Source organism: Erithacus rubecula (assembly GCF_903797595.1).
Source record: "Erithacus rubecula genome assembly, contig: SUPER_Z_unloc_2, whole genome shotgun sequence".
Classification (NCBI taxonomy): Eukaryota; Metazoa; Chordata; class Aves; order Passeriformes; family Muscicapidae; genus Erithacus; species Erithacus rubecula.
Window position 1 is genome coordinate 13,346,252 of NW_027635860.1, and position 21,803 is coordinate 13,368,054.

Here is a 21,803-nt window from a genome sequence, read left to right on the forward strand (position 1 = left end):
GTTTTGACAACCGTTGAGGTAAAAAACCTTCAGCCTATATAACTGTATCCTACATATATAGGTACATACACAAAGTCCCTGATTGAGCCAAGTGCTAATAATGTGTTTTCTGTGCCTTGATTCAACACCTCTCCTGAAATTATGATGTCACTTAGGACCTGTATGCTTTGTACATTTAGGATTTAATTGCTTTTTTGCTATGTACATTATGACAAGAGTGTAAAGTGAAGTCAAAATATTTTAGGAAGAAGTACAGTTTTCCTAAATATTCAGAGCACTGAAATGCTTTTCCTGGATGATAATTAAGGAGATTTTTTAATTAAAGCCTGAAAAGCAAATATGTTTTAGGTAATGTACTTCTCAGTTCAATGTTAATCTTTAGTCACAGTTGTAAGGAATGCGTCAGAGACCCGTGCACTATAAGTGGTGCCAAGGCCACAAAAGAAGGTCTGGAAGAGGTGAACCTGAAAGAATCCTGAACTGCATAATGATAATGTGAATGCTCTTGGGAATTGTGACATAGAGGAATATACTCTTGCTGGGAAGTGGGTGATGTGCCAGAGTGAGCTCCAGTGCAACTTGTTTAAAATGTCATGGCAGCTGGAATTGCACTGGTGGAGGGATGGAGTGGGTGAGTGGGTCACCTGAACTCAGGTAGGATCTTTCCACCGTCCTTGGGCATCCATGGTTTCGGGTTTTGTTTCTTAAATACCTTTGTAGTCTTATATATAAGCTATTATAGTGACTTTCCAGACTGATAATTATATTCAGAGTCCATATTAGGAGAAACTTATTTCCTGTAAATTTGGCCAGTATTTGTTTACCTTGTCCCCAGCAGGTAAAGAGAAGTGATTATTCTTTAAAGCAAACTTTATAGCCAACTCTTATGCAGCAGAGGATTGTGAAAGACTCTATTTGCTTTGCCCCTGCAGTCTTTTGTCCTCCATTATGTTCTCTACGTATCAGTTACTGTCTATTGATCTTCCTCCACATTCCTACATCTTACCCATATGATGGGGTGCTTAGCTAGCCAGAGAAATGCAATTAAAGCCTCAGCAGTTGTTGTCAGGGCAGCTTCATTGGTGCCTTCAGTGCTACTCTTTTCCCCTCCTCAGGCCACTGCCTCTTTTACAAACTTTCAGGGATTATTCCCTTCGCCCCCTCTGAGCAGGCAGGAGTTGAGATGTGCTTCAGCAATCCCATTTGTTGTGCTGCCTCACTTAGCCAGTTACACAGAAACTTTCGAGAGGGAAGCTTGCAGTCAGATATGAGCACTGTGGCTTCACAACCTCTAGAAACAAAGACTTATTTTAAAAAATATCTTCTGAGATCAGCTCCTGAAAGGTGAACTTGTCTAATTCTGTGGGTTCCATAGTAATGCTGAGTTGGAAGTAGAAAGTTAAAGAGGGGGAAACAAATCCTAGTATGAACTATAGGAAATATGTAATCTCTCTCTAAATTCTCCTGCATGCCACATTTATCAGAGAGTGCATCTTGCTCAATAACAATGGAGGGAAACTGTTTTCCTGAATGACTGCAGTGCTGAATTTCATTTTTAAACACTGCATTGAAGAAAACCTTCTTGTTTGTTTCACAGGAAGTCAAATCAAAACCCAGGTCAGTACTTCCCATTATCTTTTTTCAGATCACAGGCAGGCAGTTTGAGTCATTAGAGACAGTAACAGTTTGTCAGCTCTGTAATATGAAAATAGTTGTAGAATAAGGGAGATTCTTAATCAGAGCTACTTTTAAAAAATTTTATTATTCTTCAACTCTGTAGTATGGAAAATGCATACATATTTATGTGGGAAACCTTTTTTAAAACTAAACAATGCATGAGAGGAACCAGGAATTGCAATCATCTCAATACAGACAAGAACCAATAGATCTGTGAATCATTCATTGAGAAAGTGTCCCTTGTGGGAAGCATTTTGCTGTTGAATAGCGATGTCATTTTGTCTTCCAGTTTTCAGTCTCACTTTAGCTTATAGAAATCTTCTAATTCCATTTTAATTGAATGCAAGAATTTGCATAAGAATTGAATTGTTTCAGAAAAAATCTCCATGACAACCAAAGCATTTTAGATAAATTAACATTTATTATATAGAATGAAACAATGTTTAAAATCATTAGCACATACTGGCGTTGGAACAGAACTTGTATCTATCCCGGGCAGTGACTTGCCTGAGACTGTACATGAAGTAGCATGACACAGTCCACAGCTAAGATGTGTTGCAAGGGTTTTAGGAAAAAGCCAGCTAGAGGCAGAATGAAAATTACCATAAAAAGAGTGATGGCTTTTTTTAATGTCATATTACTTATAAAGGATGGTCTGCAAAGCAAATACAGACAGTGCTCCGAGAAAGCAAAACAATGTTGGAAACTGATAAAGTGTGATAATTTTTACTGTCTTAGATGGCCAAGTTGATGTAGCAGGACTTTTGCAAGCCACATGATATGTTTGTAAATTCAGTTAATACTCAAATGCTACCAACTCCACATCGTGGAAAAATAGTATTTATAACAACAACATAAATGATTGCTAAATATTGCAAATTTTAGGATAACTGTTTAGATTAATTAGCATAAAACTAAGTGCATTTGCTAATATGAGTTAAGGCAGGAAAGCAACAGACTTTACCTGCTCACATTTCAGGAAAGACTGGAGGATGGGTAGAGTGGGCCACGTGGGAGGCAAGCAGAGAAGAAAAGCTAAGAATAGGAGAACCAGTGCATGTAGAGCATGGGGGAGGAAAAAGTAAGCTTGTTAAACTGGTAAAATTTCAAATTTTCTTGATCAGCAGGAGTCGTGAGTACATTGAGTTTAAAAATGCAGGAATATTCGTTGTACCAATTCTGATACCAATGAAAAATAAAACAGAAAAAGGCTTTGGCTTCACAGTGAGTGGTCTCAACTGGAAGTTTCAGGCATTGCCACGGAGAGGCCTGGAGTGGTTCTGTGGAGGGGGAAGGGTGTTCACACTTCCTCACTCTTATCTGAGAGCTGTAACAGCAGCAAGTTCTGGCTGAAATTTAAGGCACTGTCAGCCTTGCACAAAGAGGTGTGTGCTATCACTGACTCGCCCAGCCTAGCATCCTCTGGCACTGGATGAGTCCTCTCCTTACTCAAAGCGGGTTCCTGGGTAGTTTTGATTTCTTTTTCTACCAGTGCAGCTGTGCAAACTCTGTGTCTCTTGCTGGACTTTGAAAGAGTTGTTTTGTTACTCTTTGAAAAATCAAACCTAGTCCTTTCCTTCTCTGATGAAATGCTCACTTGTTTGTTAGTGTGAGATACTGATTATTTTTGCTTGCCTGATGTGCTTGTCATTAATCCCCAGAAATGTATTCTAGTCAAGTGTAAAACTGTGTATCAATACAATGTTAATACTCCTCTGAAAATTGATTCTAAAATGATGCCTTGGGATTCTCTATCTCTTTCCTCATTGATTTTCAGGTCTCATGTGTTTATCTTAGCAGGACTGTGCTCTTCCCTTTTTTATCCCTAGCAGTAACAAATTTTTTGCAGAGCAGGTGTGGCCACTAATTCCCTCCCTTTACTGGGATATGGCCCAATGCTTTCCATGGCCTCACACAGATTCAGTGAATTAAAGCATATTACCAGGAAGTATATCCCAAAAGGAGTAAAATTCATTACACAGTCTTCACAAATTACACTGGAGGCTGCAGGGGTATGGTGAATGCTAGTAAGAGTTTATGCATCTGCAGACTCTGATGAAGATGTGAAACATGGAAATACTATTAAAAATGTAGCAAGAGCTGCAGTTCTGTAGTGCAGAGTCTGCACCAAAAACTGTTGGCACAACTAAAGAATTTATACTGCAAGAAAACTTTTGGTGCTCAGAAGGAACAGAAATGCTGGAAGGTTGGAATCTGGCAAAGATTATTGCAAATTATGGAACATATGAAGACATATATGTCTTTGATGATGGAAGCTGCCAAAATATCAATGCAGGAGAGCATTTGTTCCCAGAAACACATTATGCCATTTCCACATGCCTGCTGGGCAGTGTGATGCTAAGAGTGGTTTTTGCTCTCTGCTAAATCTGTTATAGCCCCATTACCCTGGCAAGGCTCTTCCACCTCTGGGCAGCAGCAGCAGCTGAGAGAGCATGAAAACACAGATTTCTGCAGATTTCAGGCAGGCAGGGGTGTGTTTCATCATGGCACTGGGGCTGTTCCCAAAGGACATCTCCATCTCTGCTGGCACTGGGAGAGGGCAGTGCGTAGGGATGATGGGAAGTATTTCCCAGCTCCTCTATATAGATGGAGGCAGATTTGTCTCAAATATGATAACATGTGCTTGGAAAGACAAGATTGAATCAGGTGGTGCTTTGGGAGGGCTCTGGCTTGCTGTCAATGTAGTAGGCATTCTAAATGTGTGTCTTGACATATAAAAATGTAAACAATTGGATCAGCATATTTAATAAATGTGCATGCATAATCATGAAAAAGGAATCCTACACAAATTGGCATTGCATTTTTCCTTGGTCTAGAATGTCTTCATTTTTTAGTTACATCTTAAGTTTTCTGGATGCTTGCAGCACCAAATTAAGTGTTTTTCCAAACATTTTTTTTCTGGTTTCAAACAGTTCTGGATTCCCTGCTGTCTTCCTCACAGTTTTCCTCACAGAGTGCTCTCCAGCACTCTCTTGGCCTACCTGGCTTGTTCATTTGCATATCAAAGAGAATATTTAATTAGTTCCTTATTGGTTCTGTTCCTATCTTTCTCTTTCTCTCAGCAAAGGCTTAATCTTCCTTCACCCATGGTTTTGTCAAAGATCATCCTGTAAACTAGGTATAAATAGTTGGGGTTTGCTTCAATCATAGTGAAATAAGATGTTTCTGCAGGTTTCCTTCCCATTATAGAAAAAAGGGCAATGAGTCATTGTTAATCTGCAGACTGAATTTAAAAAATTTTTTTAAAGAGGACTCACTGGTCTCAGGTAGGAGTCTTACTGGCACACCTACCATTTGTCTTATGTAAACTACCACAGGGAGGATGCAAAAAATAAATATGCAAATGATCCCCCAGCATTACTATATGACCTAAACTACAGGATAATCTTTCAATACTCCTCCTTACTGCCTAATACCCAGGTTTTAGTTTTAAAGCAGAGTAATCTTAGAAATAAATGTTCATCTTTACAAAGGGATGTCTTTTTTCGTTTATTGCTATCAGAGAATATTAAGTTTTCTATTTGCTAGATTATTATTAATTAAGAGTAAGTTTTCTATTGTCAATAAGTTTGAATTCTAGACTCCTGGAAAACTGGAAAGTTAACTCCATATAACATAATCTGTAATTGGTTTGCCAGTGCATATTCTTCACGTGTAGCACTAGCAGATGGGTCCAGTGATTTGCACAAAATTTCTACAGTTGTTTTTTATTGCTCTCCAGAATTATGGGCCCACACGTCATTATATTTATTTCTTTTAAAGTGTAAATTACAAGGCTTCATCTTTAAGGTCTTTGTGTTTTTTCTGCAATGTGCTTAATATAAATAATGAGAGCAGCAAGCTATGCTTAGCAGCATCTATAGTCTAAGTCAGCGTGGACTCATCTTGAGGTCAAGAGGGCAGTCTTGAGTGTCTTTTTGATTTTTCCCTTGTTTCCAGTGGTCAGGTAATTAGCATTGGCTGGACACTTACAGGAAGTTCCTCTTTTCTTTGATTTGGGTGACTGGAGGAAAATACAAAGCCATAGACTGCCTTTAAGGGTTGGGGTTTTTTTTCATTCCCCTGGTTTATGTGTTTCAAAACAGTTAGCACGCTGTAAAAACAGAATTTTTTTAGTTAAGGGAGAAATGGAAATTGAATTGTAACTGCATTACTTCATATTTCTCTGATCTTAGTCTGAGGTGTGTTGAAAAATCAGAGTATTCTACATACTGTTTAGGCCTTAGAACTTGCCTAATGCATTTCTGAGGTCAGGGGCACAAGGTTATCCTGCACCTGCTGGACTCTGTGCGTGGGTCAGAGTGGATGCTACAGACAGGTACATCTGGCTGACACCAAATACTTCATTTGAATTAAAAAGGAGGAGGAAGCAAAGCCAGTATGTTTGGGGGAATGAATAACTAAGCAAGAGCATCACTGTGTCTCAGTCTCACAATGTCATCTAGCAGAAGAGGATAATTCAGCCTGGAATGGCTAAGGAGTAATATAGCCTTCAAGCATAATGCAGCATTTTATTTGAGGTAATTGTTGGGGTTTTGTAACCTCTTTAATATAATATCTCACTAGGTAAGATTTGTTTAGTTTTCCACTTACGGTGATGAGTTCCAGTAAAGCTCACCCTAATGATGTAAACAGATGACCAAAACAGAGAAGGGCTGAAGGCACAAAAAAAGCAAAGGTGTTAAACAGTGCAGCATATGGCATGACAACTAAAGGGTTGCCAAAAAACCCAAAGAGCCTAAAACAAGCAAGCTTCTAGAAATCATCGCAAGCAATTATGCAGCAATGAAATAAAAAGAAATAGAACTGCTTGAGAGGGAATTCTTGCTGTTACTGCTGCCACAGGAATAGACTCAGGTCTCTGTGAATGCAATGAGTGTAAAGGTAACCTCCTGTCTTTCATTTAACTAGAAATCAAATGTAAGTTAAATTGCAAAAGGGTTGTTTTCTAGTGTCTTGAGGGCACTCCACTGTCCTGGTCATATTTAAATTTAATTGCTTACTATCTCCGTTTTGAAAAGAAGCATCTTCCTTCACTGTTTATTCACCTTAATGCTTAATTGTGTTGCTTTTTTCTCTAGGATTGTGGAAAAGGGGTACTACAGTGAACGAGATGCTGCAGATGCTGTCAAACAAATCCTGGAGGCAGTTTCTGTGAGTATTATCTGGCATCTCATGCTCAGCACTTGATCTTTCATCCATGGTGGCTCAATAAATACTGTGTGTGAAATAAATATTGTGTGTGAAAGAGGCAGTGTGCACAAGTTTCCTCCTACAATTAATTCCATATTGATAATTTTTAAGGTAATCAGTGACACTTTGAAGAATTGTACTTCAATCAGAATGAAAGTACTGTTGAGAGAGAGCAGAATAATAATCGTTGCCAGAAACTAGTGCAGTTTCTAATATACCTTCTTTCTTTATATGTTTTGTGCTTTTGAAACACTGGAATTTTTTATACAATTTCACATTCTGTCACTTAGAGAAAGATCTAAAGATTTTGAGGAAGCCTTCTAGTGTCTACATACAGTATTCAAGTACATTTTCTGTGCTTCTTAGTCACTTGTAGCTCTTCCATCTGATTTCACACCTGATGTTCTCCAAACCAGCAATCAGATGCTGAGGAAATACTTAAGAAATTAAATTGTCCCGTGTCCAGTGTACGTGTTAGTGCTGTTGCCTAACAGAAGAGAGGAGGAAGAGGGGACATGTTGGACAAGGGAAAGGAGACATCAACCTGCAGGGCTCATTTGAAGGGAGTTTGTGGTGAGGCTGGTTCTGTACAGGCCGTGCATGGAAATTCATTGATGAAGGAGCTGTCCTCAGAACAGGACTGGTGGACAGGACTGGCGTCTGTGGAGGGCATCCAGAGACAAGGAGATTGCTGGTTACAGCAGGAATTCTGTTCACCAGAAGGAGCAGGCCAATCTGGGCGTGTTTACCAGAGTATGAAAACAAGATACCTCAGTGTGAAATGCCCCTATTGGTGATACTGATGAGCCTGTTCACACTAAATAAGATGTGAGAAGTGGTGATTACAACAATAACTGCACCAACTGCAAGACCATGCATGCTCACTTCATGGTCCTTTCTGAATGATCTGATGTCTGTGATGTCGATCTCTTTGGAAGAAGTCCACATTATGTATTTTACAGCACATTGTAATGCAATTGTATAAACTTTTGAAATTGGCTCACATTGTTATTTTATTACTAACTTTTTCTTTCAGTTGAGGTGCCTCAGTTAAGATGGCTGTACATTATTTAACATTGTTTTAAAAAAGAATTATGATTAGGTTTTGCTGAAATGTATTTTGGAAGGTGTTTAAGCTCTTTATTTTAAAGCCAGAAACAAGAGAAAAAATCTTCAGCTTCTATAAGTCATAATAGCTTTGCTGAAGTCAACAGAACAGTGGCGTATGAAAACTGAAAAAATTAATTTTTATGTAGGCAATAATTAGGATTTCTGTGATTCCTTGTATTAGATCCCTAACTAGGATGAACTGTATGGACTTGTGCTCTTACAGCTGACACTGGAAAAGCTGTGGAAGTGGCAGTTTCCAGGTTGGGATCTTTGCAGCCCTGCTGAAGTGCTCTGATAAATTGGGGCTATAAGCTTGACAGAAATGTGCTTGTGAGCAGGACAGGAGTTATTGTTAGAAGCTGGAAAATGCTGTTGCAGCCGAATAATTTTTTCAAAATAGAAGGAAAAGTATCCATAGATCATTCTTAAAACCAAATATTTGTAAAATTTGTACAGTAGGCAATGCCAGTTAATACCATTCTGGCACCAAAAAAGCTTTTTGTCCCATGTGATTTTTATAAATTGCTCTTTGAAAAAGCAGCATCCAGCCTTCCTGTTGCTGACCTCCCTTGAACTAAATATTTTTTAAGGCCCCTGTTCAGGGCTGTTGCTATAGTCATGCACCTTACAAGGGATCATTAACATGAGGAGGTATTATCATATAGCAAAGATTTTTATGACACACTTCTAAAGAATTTAATGAGAAGTGCAGAATGGAATTTTAAAAGCACATAAGGATTTTTTTTTTTTAATTCCTTTTGAAACTGTTAAAGCAAATGGACTAAATAACAGACTAATCAATAAAGCTTCTAGGTCTGTCTGGTTTTTGTAATACCTGAATAACTGTAAGCCCAGCTCTAACTAGCTTACCAAGAATTAATCAAGCAACCAGAGTAGCACACAGAAGATTAATCTGAATCTTCAGGTCACAAACCTTCATAAATATATCCAACACCTGTCATCCCAAGATCAGAAAAAAATAAAAGAAGCAGTACTGTTTTGTAGATCTCCACATTCATTGTGCCCTTTTTCATTATTTTCCTTTCTGCTGTTTACATCTGATCTGGAGTTTCTAGCTGGTGACTGTATTTGCCCTTACCAGGACCACATTACATTTTTTCCTCTCCTCTGCATTTTTGCCTGTTCCATTATTCTTTCATTGTTCTTCAAGCTGGGAGATAGCTTCATTCATAAGATAAAAGGCTTGTACAAAACTAGGTCAAACCAGTGTTCATCCTTTTAGCTCTTCTGCTGTGCTGTTCAAAGCACGTAGAGGTTTTGTTGCTATCTAACAGCACAGGGAGATGAGAGGGAATCTCATGATTCCATGAATGAGTTTCATGCCTAAAGAGGAGGCATTTGAGGGCAGTCTTTTTTGGCACACTATTGTCATTTCTGTCCTCTCAAATAATGAGTTGCATGCAGTGTGATCTTCTTGCATACTTATTCTAGTAGCAGTTTTTCTGACCTTTTTTTTTTTTTTTTTTTTTTTTGTAATGAATGAATCTCTGCATGAAGATGTCCTGAGGCCAGATTTTCTGGGTATCTTGCAGAATGAGTTACTGATATTTTGGAATCCAAGTAGTCCTCAAAAGATTGGCCACCAAACAAATATTGCACACTTCTTTAAGAGAAAAACACACATCTATTTTTCAGCTGGTAAAACTTCATAAAATTACACTGATATGTTTTTCTTAAATGTGTATTTTAAGTGCATTTGTCACTAAAAATAAATGCTGTTCCTTCTTACCTATTCTGCATTTGTGTCAAAGGGATAACTTTCTGCTTTGGAGTTAAATTACTTTTTCAATATATTTACATTTGAAACTAAGTACAACAGTTTAGTTTTTGTATTTGGAGTGGTTACTAGCATGCATACTGTATGTAGTTCTGAACTCATCCATCAGTCTCTAAATTAAATTCCCATGAAATTTTACAATAATTTATTTTCTTATCTTGTCTAGATAGGAACATTTTCCTGAAGATTTATGTGAGACTCTCTCAGTTTCTATTTTTTAATTTAGATTTTCTGCTGCTTCAAGCTTCATTATAGATCTGCACTTCTGTTTGGTTCCTTGTCATCTTAAATTCACAGAGAGCATTCTGAACTGTCAGGTGTGGGGTGGCAAAGCCCAAGGGCACTTAAGCAACTTGCATGTTTGAGAAAGAAAATCTAGATTAAGGGTTTATGTTAATTTCAGAGAATTTTGATCTGTCCAATAATGAACTGTGTGTTAGTAGGTAAGAACCTACTTACAAATATGCAGCTTGCAAGCAGATTTGCAAGCTCTGAGGCATTGGTGTGTATGACAATTAGAGCTTAGGCCAAATGATCTAATCAGACTTCTAAAGACAGGATAAGAACCAAGAACATTGATTTAGATTTTGGGGGGTTTGACATTCAAAGAAAAGTGTACAAGAGATAAAGATTATGCAGAGGTTTCCTTTTTTTTTCTATACAGTCATTGAGTTAGTTCTTTCTGGAGTTGGAGACAATGAATCCATTTTAGTTTTAGCCACCAGCTACAAGGTGAACTTAATTGAGATGTAATTATCACAGGTTTCTAAAATTTTGAACAATTATCAATATGTACTTAGCAAAGCCTAAAAAGGCACACCATAAAAAAAGGATAAAAATTGGGAAGCAACCCAGAGCTCAGTTCTGTGGAAAATGAAGTCAAAATTCACAGAAGAGAATGGCAGGAAATCCTAAGTATTACAACAGAGGATAAAGACTTGTCTAAAATAGTAGCAAAATTTGTGAATACTCTATGTAGGAAGAAAAATCCTATGCTTGATTTAAGATATTGAAGAACACGGACTTTCTCTCTTTAGTAGATCTTGCAAAGGATTTTCGTTTTAATAGAAGAGGCATTTGTACCTTCAGATTTCTCCCCATTCACTGATGAGTCCTGACTGTTTTCCATCCTGCCTCCGACAGTAGAGAGTGGCTTTCTGAGTCTGTTCCTGGCATAAGTGTTTTTGTCCATAAAGAGGAAGTTAAGAAACAGCCACTGTTCTGACCTTAGTCTACCCCACAACCCCTGCTTTTCTGATGGGAGAGAAGGGCAAGTGGAAAATACTTCTGTCAAGTTTTCTGTATGTTTGCTTGGAAGTGGAATTTCAGAAGCTTGGTTTAGGTCAGATTCAGTGTATCTTTAACAGGGTGGCTGTTGCTAAGGACCAATACTTGATACTACAAGACAAGGAGTGTGCTAAGGATTATGATGTTGTAGAGCGTGGACCACTTTCTCCATTCCTCTTTTTGCAGGGTCATAGCCTCTTGAAATAGTGTAAACACTACTTTAATAGTGGTGGAATTAGACTGCAGAATAAAGAGGTTCTAGCAATATTTCCAAAAATACTTCCATAATAAAACATGCCTCACATGCACAATAAACCCTGTATATCAAGGTAAAGTGTCAGACATAGAGGAGGAATGGGAAAAGGGCAGAATCTACTGTTTGCTTGCATTGTATTTTATAATCCAGTGAAGGCAGGCAAGGACTGATGGTTGGTTGGGTATCAGGATATGTTTTGCAGATCAGTGATATTCATTCATCCCTGAACTGGGAGTATTGCCATAGGCAGGGCATACAATTAATGACTTGTAGTAAGAAATAACAGTATCTGTCCATCCTATGGCATTGTTGTTGAGTTTTTATTAAATAAAAAATAGTTTTTATTTGGTCTAGTCTTGGCATGAAATGTTTGTTTCTTCAAGATTTCTGAGGTTTGAAGGTGAATCCTCTTGGAGAGGTAGTTAAACACATCGTGTACAGAGATGACTCCATGGAAGCTGGGAAATTGTCTTGGCCTTTGCTTCCATTTGGTGACAACATTTTAACAGGGGCTTAATCAGTGTCCTGGGAAACTGTTCTGTCACACTGCTGTTAAGAACAAATAAGCAAGTAGGTAAACTGTCAAGTTATGTAAGAAACTGCCCCTGCCTGGGAGAGAATTCCATTTGTGCTTCAAATGTGCTGTCTCTGCAGCAATGCTCAGTAATGGTTCCATACCTAAGATAATCTGCTTAGAGGGCAAAGGTTTTCTTAATGAGTAGGTTCATTATTTTGCAAGCTTACGTTTGATTGCTTTTCATGTTTGTTGAAAACAGATTTTAAGCTACTTTTTTCCTGTAATTGGTGTATTTAAATTGTGAAGATGATAACAGTTATTATCACACTAACCTGATTTATCAGTACCTTGACTCAGAATTATTAAAAAAAAAATTAAAATCTGTTTTCAGCTGAGTACAAGGTTCCTCTTGCAGCACATGTATTGAAGAAAAATTACAGTCAAAAGAACCTAGCAGTGCTGCCATCAGCAGTGAGGAAATGAGGGTATTGTATTTGCTGTTATCACTAACAGAGGAAATGTCCCAAGCAGATTTACTGTTTTACAATTCATGTCCAGTGCAGCAAAAAGTCAGGGTCATATTTGCTAAATTGTTACTGTTTTATATTATGCTTTCATCTAAGTAAGCTGTCCTTCTCTTGTTTTGGAAACACATCACTTCAGTATTAATTTTGGAAAATATTTGGAAGTAACAATGAAAGTGACTAATCAGCACTTGATTTAACTCTCAGCACACCACAAATGCCATGCCAAATGATACTGTGTTTGGGTCAGTAGCTGATACATAGTCCAAGAGACTGATAGTTGCAGGGAAATTAGAATTGCTGTCTAAGAACTGATTGGGGACTCCAAGGATTTTACCTTTTCCCAATTCAGGTTAGGGAGATGGGCAATTTTCCTGCACCTTCATTTGTAAGATGGATTGTTGAAAATACTGTGTGAAGAGAGTGACCACGTCCAAAGGCTGGGTCTATCTGCCTGATTCACTGATTCTTGAGGCATTGTTTGGTCATGGCCTGGCCACCTCCTTTCAAGGGAAAATAGCATAGGAAACTCTCTGTGAGAGTCTGAGCCTTGTCTTTAGCCAAGCCCATGCTGCTCTTCTGTATGTTGGCCAGCACAACACTAGCAATTAATAAGCACAAACAGAGGAAAAAGTCTGCATTTATCTCAGATCTTAAACTGCTAATATTCCTTTTATTAAAATAATTATTATTGCATGTATTTTACAAACTGTTATACAGGAATAGGGTACTGAAGTACCTATTCCTATGGGACACACAGTACACTCTGCATCTCCAAAAAATACATATTGCTATATGAGCTTGGGAAAGCTCTGAAGGCTTCTGAGCTAGGGAATCTTCTAAAGTATCCTGAGATCTTTTCATACTCTGTAGAAAGAGTAAAAGATTAGCAGCTGGATGCTACAGAGTCAAGAAGAATTGATGAAGACTGAGGAGGTATCAGGAACTGCCCAGGAGAAAATACCAAAGTAGAAAACCAGCGAGCTGTGCATGTAAAGGTGGAGGAGAATTGTTCACTGGTACTGCAGGAGTGCTACCAGGTAACTGCTGCCTTCATGCAAACTGTGCAGCCTTGATAACATCATAGAGGTGTGGACACATTGCAGTATTTCACTGAGAGCTGGAAGGCATCTGGTTACGTTACATTTAAATAGAAACACTTTTGTAGAAGTCACTGCTTTATCCCCTGAAAGATCTACTGGAGCCTAAGAAAACCATTTATCCAGACCCCCCAGGACTGTGTTTTTCTGTTTCCAATGCCTCTAGGACTAAGCAAGGACAGGCTTGTCTCCTTGTGTCTTGCTATTAATGCATCAGTAAAGGTGGTAAGGAATAAAGAGACATTGATTTCAGGAATACATTACAAGGGAACCTGTGAAAAGAAAGACAATTCCCAAAAATTTTCTCAGTAGTATTATTCCAGCCTTATGCAATTTTGCACCTCCAATTTCATAGTATTAGGCTGACTACGATAGCAGCCTCTCAGCAGAACAACTGTTTGCAAAATTGCAATTTTTTCATTAAGTTGTATGGAAACTTACCAGAAGCCCCATGCCTGTGAAAAAAGGGTAAGAGAATTTCTCCCCCTTTTTGGGGGAGATTCCTGACATGCCAAGGAGTTGTCATAAGCTAAGATTGACTGACACTGATCCTTTATATACAGACTATGTAAAAATTTATCAGTTATTGTTTCAGTTTGGTGGCTCCATTTCTGTAACCTTGATAGCATGAGGTGAATCAAGACTCCTCCTTTAATTCCTCAAGATCCCTAACTGATACCCTGAAATGTTAGCATTGTGGATATTTTGGCACTTGTCATAAATATGGTTTTCTCCTTTTTCATTTATTATTTTCTGATTTTTTTTTTGTCTTTGAGTGACTGCTTTACATGATGTTGTCACATTTGTTTGCTGGCATGTGAAGAATGCTTTCTGAAGCCTTTTATCTCCACTTTTATTGTTTCTGTCATCAAATCCAAGGAGTGCCTAGATGTTAAATTTCACACACTTCTTCTTTTCAGCTGAGCTTTACACAGACTTCTGTGTTGGAAGATGCAAACCTTAGCAGAGGTGAATGTTGAAGCCAATATTTTCAGCAATCAGCACCACCACCCCACACTAACCACTTCATTAGATTTGAGTATGTGATTTTACTTCATGAGCTATAAATAATGAGATTGGGTATTTATAAGAAACAGAGTGTCTCCTAGACAGGGTGATCAAGGCTTTTTTCAGGAGCTGTGTTAGATTGTGCCTGAATGAAGCTCAAGTCAGTGGTAGTTCAATTTCTGGACACTGATAAATTTGACTGCTTGGTGAACAGTGTTGAATGTGAGGATTTTGGTGTATTTTCTGACATAAGTTCTTGTGCAATAGTAAGGATGGGCAGTACCTGGAGTGTTAACAAACAAGTATATTTCATTATTGAAATGTGCTTTTCCAAATACTCTGCTCAGGTGAGTCCATCTGATGAACAGCAGTAACAGAAATTCAGCATGCTGTCTATCAGGAAGTAAACATATGATTTTTTGTTTCTTGTGTTTTAAAGTTACCTTGTTTTACCATTGTGGTTTCCTGACTATAAAATATTATCATATTTTGTAATTATTGTCATACTTTATGGCAATAATATATTGTAATTAGGAGTTATATTTTAGTGAACAAAATCTAACAACTGTAGAGGTAGGTATAATAAATTATCAGGGCTGTGAATCGTTCTTTTTCTTTGCTTCTGACTGTGCCTGCTTCACTGGATTTCTTATATCTTTCTGTTTGACACAAGGATGCATTTTTTTTATAAGGAACTTGAAAAGGCATGCAATAAAATCTGTTGAAACAATGTCCTTCATTTAAAAATCAATATTTAATTTAAAATTCCATAAAAATTCAATAATATGTGGTGTGGAACATTGTTGCCAACAAAAAATTCAACATGGTTTTCTGTGCAGATACAACCACCCTGGAATAACTTTGCACTTGTGACTGTCTGGAAGGATGAATAATTGAACAAACTCAGGAAAGAGAAATTTGACAGTTCCATGTCTCTCATAAATAAGAGTTCTTTCTTCCTGAAATCTGAAAGGATGCTTAATAAAAGAGTCTTTAGTCTGAGCACTACATGGGCATTCAGATGTTTACAGAATGAGCATCTTGTATTTCCTTGATGATGGGTCTAAAAAGATCTGTTCTGCTGGCTGCTTAATTTTCTCTGGTACTTTCCACAATTCCCATCCTCCAAATGGTGCAGTAGGGTAGTTCCATTTACTCTATACCCAGATTTGGTATATTTATTTTATAATTTAAATATTTTGCTTTTCTCATGCCTATTGGTAAATCAAACAGATGAACCAAAGTCAGGTTTTTTTTGCTGAACAACATAGTTTCAGACAAAATATTCTTGACAAATCAGAGGTTATCTCACTATTTTGAAGGATTCATATGGTTTTCTGTGAAAGCATAAATCCTTGCAGTAATTTTGAACGTATGGTTGTCTAGAAGGGCAAACCTGTCAAAAATTGAATTAATAAATCCACAAATAAAATGAAAAGCTTCAATCTCTAGTAAGCTTTGAATTCTCTAATCAGATAGTATGAAGAAAAATCTGGTAACATACAGAGAAACCAACTCAAAGACAAAATCTGACATGCCTGGATTTTAAATACCTGTGTGGTCACAGAAATCCAGTACGTCACTTGAATATAAAATAACCATTTCCAGCCCTACATGGTTTTGTAGTTGTTTTAATGTGAGACTGCAGCATAGCTCCTGTATTGGGCTGTCACTAGTGTTATCAAGGGAGTTGTTCCAGCTGCCACTTTCCTAAAGCTTAATTTCAGAAGAGGGATCTGCAAAGGATACCCTATTTAGTCAGGTACTGTGGGAGCCCAGGGCATACCCCTGGTCTCCTTGGGGGTCTCAAAATCCCCTGGCATTGGCAGGGTGGCCTCTACTCCCATGTCCCCACCACCACACAGGTGTGCAAGACAGCTCCAGCTTGTGCCAGATTCCCCAAAAAACAAACTTCAGAGGTGGCTGGATTTAGGTCTGTAACACAGATGACATTGTCTTCCCCAGAAAGCCTTTATTGTGTTGAAAGCAAAGATTCATGAAATGCTGTCATTCCTTGGGTTTGATGTACTCAATATGATGTTACACAGAATGGGCATGTGGCTCTTCAGAGTAAATTATCCCTTACTGTATTACTACTTTACTTACAGTTCTTCCTGGACTTTATTTTCCCTGACTTTTTCTCTTTATTGTTTCTTAGAATTGTTTGCTTTCTCCATGAAATACAGACCAATGTATCTAAATAATGAAAAGTCATGGACCAGTTCATAGCTTTCTGTCAGCTTTCAATTTGATTCACATGCTTAAAATCACAGAGCTGATGTCTGTGATCTAGGCAGAGAAAATTAAATTATTTAATATGGCAAGGCACAGGTAAGCAAAAGAAAATAAGTAATTCATGGGGCTTTTGTTTTCAAACACTAACAATCTACCTTGGAGAACTGAGTTTTGTTTCAGAGCTGTGTCCACCAGGTTCTAAACTTAGCAAGGGCCTTTGGCTGAAATCCTTCCAAGCAACTTTGGACATATTAGAAGGAATGACACCAGAAAAATAATGTTGATCCTTAGGTTCCCTGTTGGACCTCCCACCAATTACCACAAGACCAAAACCTTTCATCACAGCCCTTCATTAAAGACCAGCTAAAATGATCTCTAAAAATTCTTATCTGCAGCCAGAAGTCATGGAAAGAGCCTGGCAACCTTTCAAACATGAGAGACCCTCAAGACCCCACAAGAGCCTACTCATCAAAGATGTTGGATGGAAAGTACTGTGTACCCAGCAGGGTGTGTGCCCCTTCCAGCAGGGCTGCAGCCGTGTTCATCACTGGCCTTCTTGACTCCATTTCTTGTTCTGCTGCAGCATGATCTTGCTTTGTTACCATTGCAACACTCGGGGGAGTCCACAGTTTTTTCTGATTAAGAAAAAGTAGTTCATGTTTTGTCAGTATTCTGAGCTCAAAGTTGCATGTGAGGAAGGAGGTTAACTCCTAGAGAGACAGGGAGATAGAATCCTTCACTACTGTTTTAGGGGTGTCAGGGACCCTGGGGAACTCCTGAGTCATTACTCCTGTCTGATGATTCCTCCTGACAGATGCATTCGTGGTTTTGGGTTGATCAATACATGCAAAAGGATGAAGGGTGGGAGGCCATAAATACTTTCCAGTTCTTGAATGTCTGGTCCCCTCCTCTCAGTGCCTGGCATAGCAGTAGAGATTTGCAAAGAAACATGTCTGCAGCCTTGAGAGGTCAAGAATCCAGCTCTGAGCTGGATGCAAAGTTTTCTGCTGAAACAAAATTGAATGTAGATTTATGCCTGTTGTTCTTCCCTTCCAATGCAGGTATAGGCCCCTAAGGTTATTTAAATTTGCACAGCAGCTGATCACATAAGATTTGAGAATAAGCTGCAGCATCTGGCATGCTGTAGTTTTGTCATCTGCTATCAATTTTGCTATCAATCAAATTTATTACTCTGAATTTCAAACCTAAATGTGTAAAATTCCTTTCAAATGTGAAAATTGAAATATTCAAGTAAGATTTGCAATATTGGAGGTTATTGTACATAACATTTCATGATAATTAGATTAAAGGACTGCTATTTCTGTAATGGCTTGGACATATGGACCTTACCAGAATGAACAGCTGATTCTGCTAAGCAATGATTTATAATGTACAGTGACCAGAGGATGTCAGAGAATGTGGTAAGATAGTCCTGAAGTCAACTTTTCTTTATATCTGTGCTAGGAAAGTATCATTTGCATCCTTTCTAACATAGGGGGAAGCTGACAATTTGTAAAGTGAGAGATTAGAGCTTTCTTTTTTTTTTTTTTTTCTGATTTCCATTCCTTCTATTTAGTTTCAGGAGGTTCAGTCCCTGGTCGACTTCTAGCCCTGGTGATATTTACTTTGAATGGAGAGACTCACTACTGAGAACCATTTAAGTGTCCAGTTCAAGCCTCAGAAGTTTTAAAGATTCTTTAAACAAAGTAATAAATATGATAGACATTACACTTAGGCAGAAATGAATTTCTGAGTGCCATTGCATTTCCATTCAGAAGCATCATTGTATTTCAACAATTTGGAAAGTCACTTTGAACTTGGCATGGACATTCGTCCTTGTAATCTGTCATTAATCTTCCTTTGCTGTGCTTCCTTGCATTTTGTGTTAATTGTGGGGGAGTGTCCAGGGAAACATGGCTAACAAACAATAGTTGAGTGTTCATTCTGATAGATAGTATATTCAGTTTAACAAGTAGATTAATTTATGTGCAGATATTACTGATAACACTAGTGGGTGTTTTCTTTTCTTGAGGCATCAACATTTGAAAGTAAATAACTTAGGTTTTAATTAACTTAGGAAACTCTTCATCTGTGTTTTTTATTTCAAACAAGTCTGCTCAGACCAAAGAATTCTGTATGTAAAATAAATGCAGCCAACTAAAGAATATTAGAAATAAATATTTAAAACACTGTTTGGCTTTTATTTAGCTTCCTTACCTGATTTCAACAGAAAGAGGAATAGACTGTTAGAAAAAAGGGTGTGCTGTGAGATGTAACAGGGACACACTGGAATGAACCCAGCATCAAATATGGGTAAGAAAAGCTGAGGCTATGCTGGGTTATACTTCCTGAGGCTGGAAAATGCACCACTCTACAAAAAACGGTGTGCACACCCTTGTAGCCAAAATGAGGTGTCACTAAGCAGATGTTCTGCAGCATCCCACTGCCCTCTTCAGGGTCTGTCTGGGGGGGCTTAGTCCTGTGCAGAAGGAGAGTCCAGGCACTGGAAACAGCAGCAGTCCAGCTCGTGTTAGGGAGGGCTGCTTGGAGCCTCAGATAGAAAAGGAGAAGAGAAACCTGTGTGTTTCTGCCGTCATCCACTATTGCAACAGCAGGTTTTTTATCCAGGGTTTACCTCGAGAAGAAGGAGTTCTTTCAGCAAAGGAAATGGTGTCTTCAGATGTGGCTGGAAAAATAAACAGTGGCCTTCAGCCATTTACAAAAATACAGTTTTCTTTTGGTTGCCAAAATGAAAGCTTCTTTTTGGTATTTGGGGTTATTTTTGCTTTTTTAAGGTTCAGAATTTTTGGCATTTCTCTTGAAAAGAAGTGCCTTGTCTTGGGGAAAGGACTGAGATTCACATATTTAAATGTTCACTACAGAAAAGTATATTTAGTCTCTAAGATGTGTGTATAATCTCAGGTGCTGTGTACTGCTAGGCTTTGGCTGAAGCATGGAGAGCTGCCCCAAAGACTGAAGCCCTTTAGCCTGTAGATTTCAGGTCAGGTCCTGTGCTGAATTTTAGAATACTTTGGTTTTGGCAAGTATTTTCCCTAAAAAAAAAAAAAAAAAAAAAAAAAAAAAAAAAAAAAAATCACACTTTTTCTAGAGATTTTATTAACTCATTTTTTCATGTTTAATTCACAGTGAATAATCATACTTACAGAATTATTCCTTCCTGATTTCATGCAAGCTAGACAAAGGGAAGGAATATGCTATGAATAGGGAAGTACAAACATATATGCTCTTTTACCAACAAAATAAAAGCAAATAAAACCTCAGCTGAAATAATTTTACTTCCTTTTTTCAGAGGCTTGTTTGTTTTTTTGGTTTTTTATTGTTGTTTTTTGGTTGGTTGGTTGGTTGGTTTGTTTGATTTTTTTTAACAAGAGGCATTCCAACAGAAAGCAGATATAATGTGATACTTTCTTGGCAGTCACAATATATATTATTGCATGATCTTTCCCTTTGCTTTCAAAACTCTGCCTGCCCCAGCCATGTGGTGAGCAGCCAGCTGCCTGCTGCCTTGTTCCAGGATGGTCACAGGTCACCAAACTGGGCCTTAAAATCCCAGCTAAGGATGTTGTCCCTCAATTTTATATGTGCAATTTTATATGTACCCGATGTGCAACACCGGGTGCAAATGCACAGCCCCACATGGAAATGATGTTACTGAAATGCACATTCTTAATTTTGCACCAGACTGTTGCAGGTTAAATGCACTTGCTTTCTTCCAAAGAAAGCATGTCTGGTTTGGTTCAGTTCCTGTATGATGTGCTGTATTTGTATGAAAACAGTCATCCATGTGTGTGATAGTCTGTAACTTAATGTTGCCTTTTCCACCATTAGAATGAATTTACTGCACTTAACCTCTTTGACAAACCTAATTATCCAAACTGTCACTGTGTTGAAGCTATCTCATCAGGTTTTGGAAGATTTTATCATGGAGTTGTACCAGTATGCATGTGAATTATGAGCAAAAACTGGTCTTTTCCACAGAAAAAAAAATTACCACAGGGCCCATCGAGAGCAGGCAACATTAAGTTACAGACTATTAAGCCAAATAAGCCCATATCTCTGTTTAATCTCAGCTCATAAGAACAGGGACTTCAAGCTTAATAGATTTCTAATTGGGAGGTCTAAACCTGGTTGCAACCTGTTCTGGGAAAACTCCAATCTCATATTTCAGTCACCCACACTCAAGGTAAGATAATTCAAAATTAAACAAATTCTCCTGATCACTCAGATAGACCTCATCTTTACATGTATCACCTTATATGTGTAAAATATTGTGTCTCACTTATTAATCTTCCTTTGCAAAATGAGAATTCTCATGTTCTCCAAAATTCCCTGCTTATTTTCCAGTCCAGAAAAGTGTCACTGTATAAGTTAAATGTTACAGCATATGGTAGCATCATCAGCCTGTTTTGGCATCTGGTCTAAACTACAGTCTTGTGCAGCAATACATCTCTCCATGACAATATCTGCCCTGCTGCATCCAAGGACTGCATTTGTCTGTTGCAAAAATGGCATCACTCCCCGAGTTCAACCTGTGCATCTGGATATACTCATAGCACAGTTGTGGTGTACAAATGCACCTAAGCATCTCCCTTCCTCTTGCATTTCCTGCTGATAACTCCTCACCTGTGAGCTCAACAACTCTGTATAGGTATCCAGTAGCAGGAAACCTGAGGGAAGCTGGTGTTTTACAGATTCCTGTGGACCTGCCAACACCCAATGCAGGTCATCTCTAGAGTGGTCTTATGAAACTGGTTACATTTGCTGTGTGAGGAAAAAACACCAGAGCTGTGTGTACTAGAGGACATGCTGTCAGGATGCTGGAAGATGCATAAACGTGGACATAGGCTGGTGCTTAACACAGATGTTGAAGTATCTGGGTGAGAGAAGCAGTGCAAGGAGATATGAGAGACCTAAGCAGAAGGAGGTGGAAAGGCTGAAACAAAGAGTTTGATAATAGAGAAGAGGGATGGATCTTCAAATAAGCAAGAAGATACCAGTAGTTTGACTATTTAGCCCTGTGGAATGAAGAACTGGAGAGAGAAGAAATATAAGGTAC

At 38.2% G+C, this 21,803-nt stretch overlaps 1 protein-coding gene across 2 annotated transcripts in view; it reads left to right on the top strand.

The window, feature by feature from the left end:
- CAMK4 (calcium/calmodulin dependent protein kinase IV) overlaps window positions 1-21,803 on the top strand; it is an 84,405-nt gene that overhangs the window by 25,395 nt on the left and 37,207 nt on the right. For both annotated transcript variants that reach the window (XM_079331328.1, XM_079331327.1), the window contains exon 4: window positions 6,780-6,852. In XM_079331328.1, coding sequence (XP_079187454.1) covers window positions 6,780-6,852 — 73 coding nt within the window. The remainder of the gene's footprint in view (window positions 1-6,779; window positions 6,853-21,803) is intronic.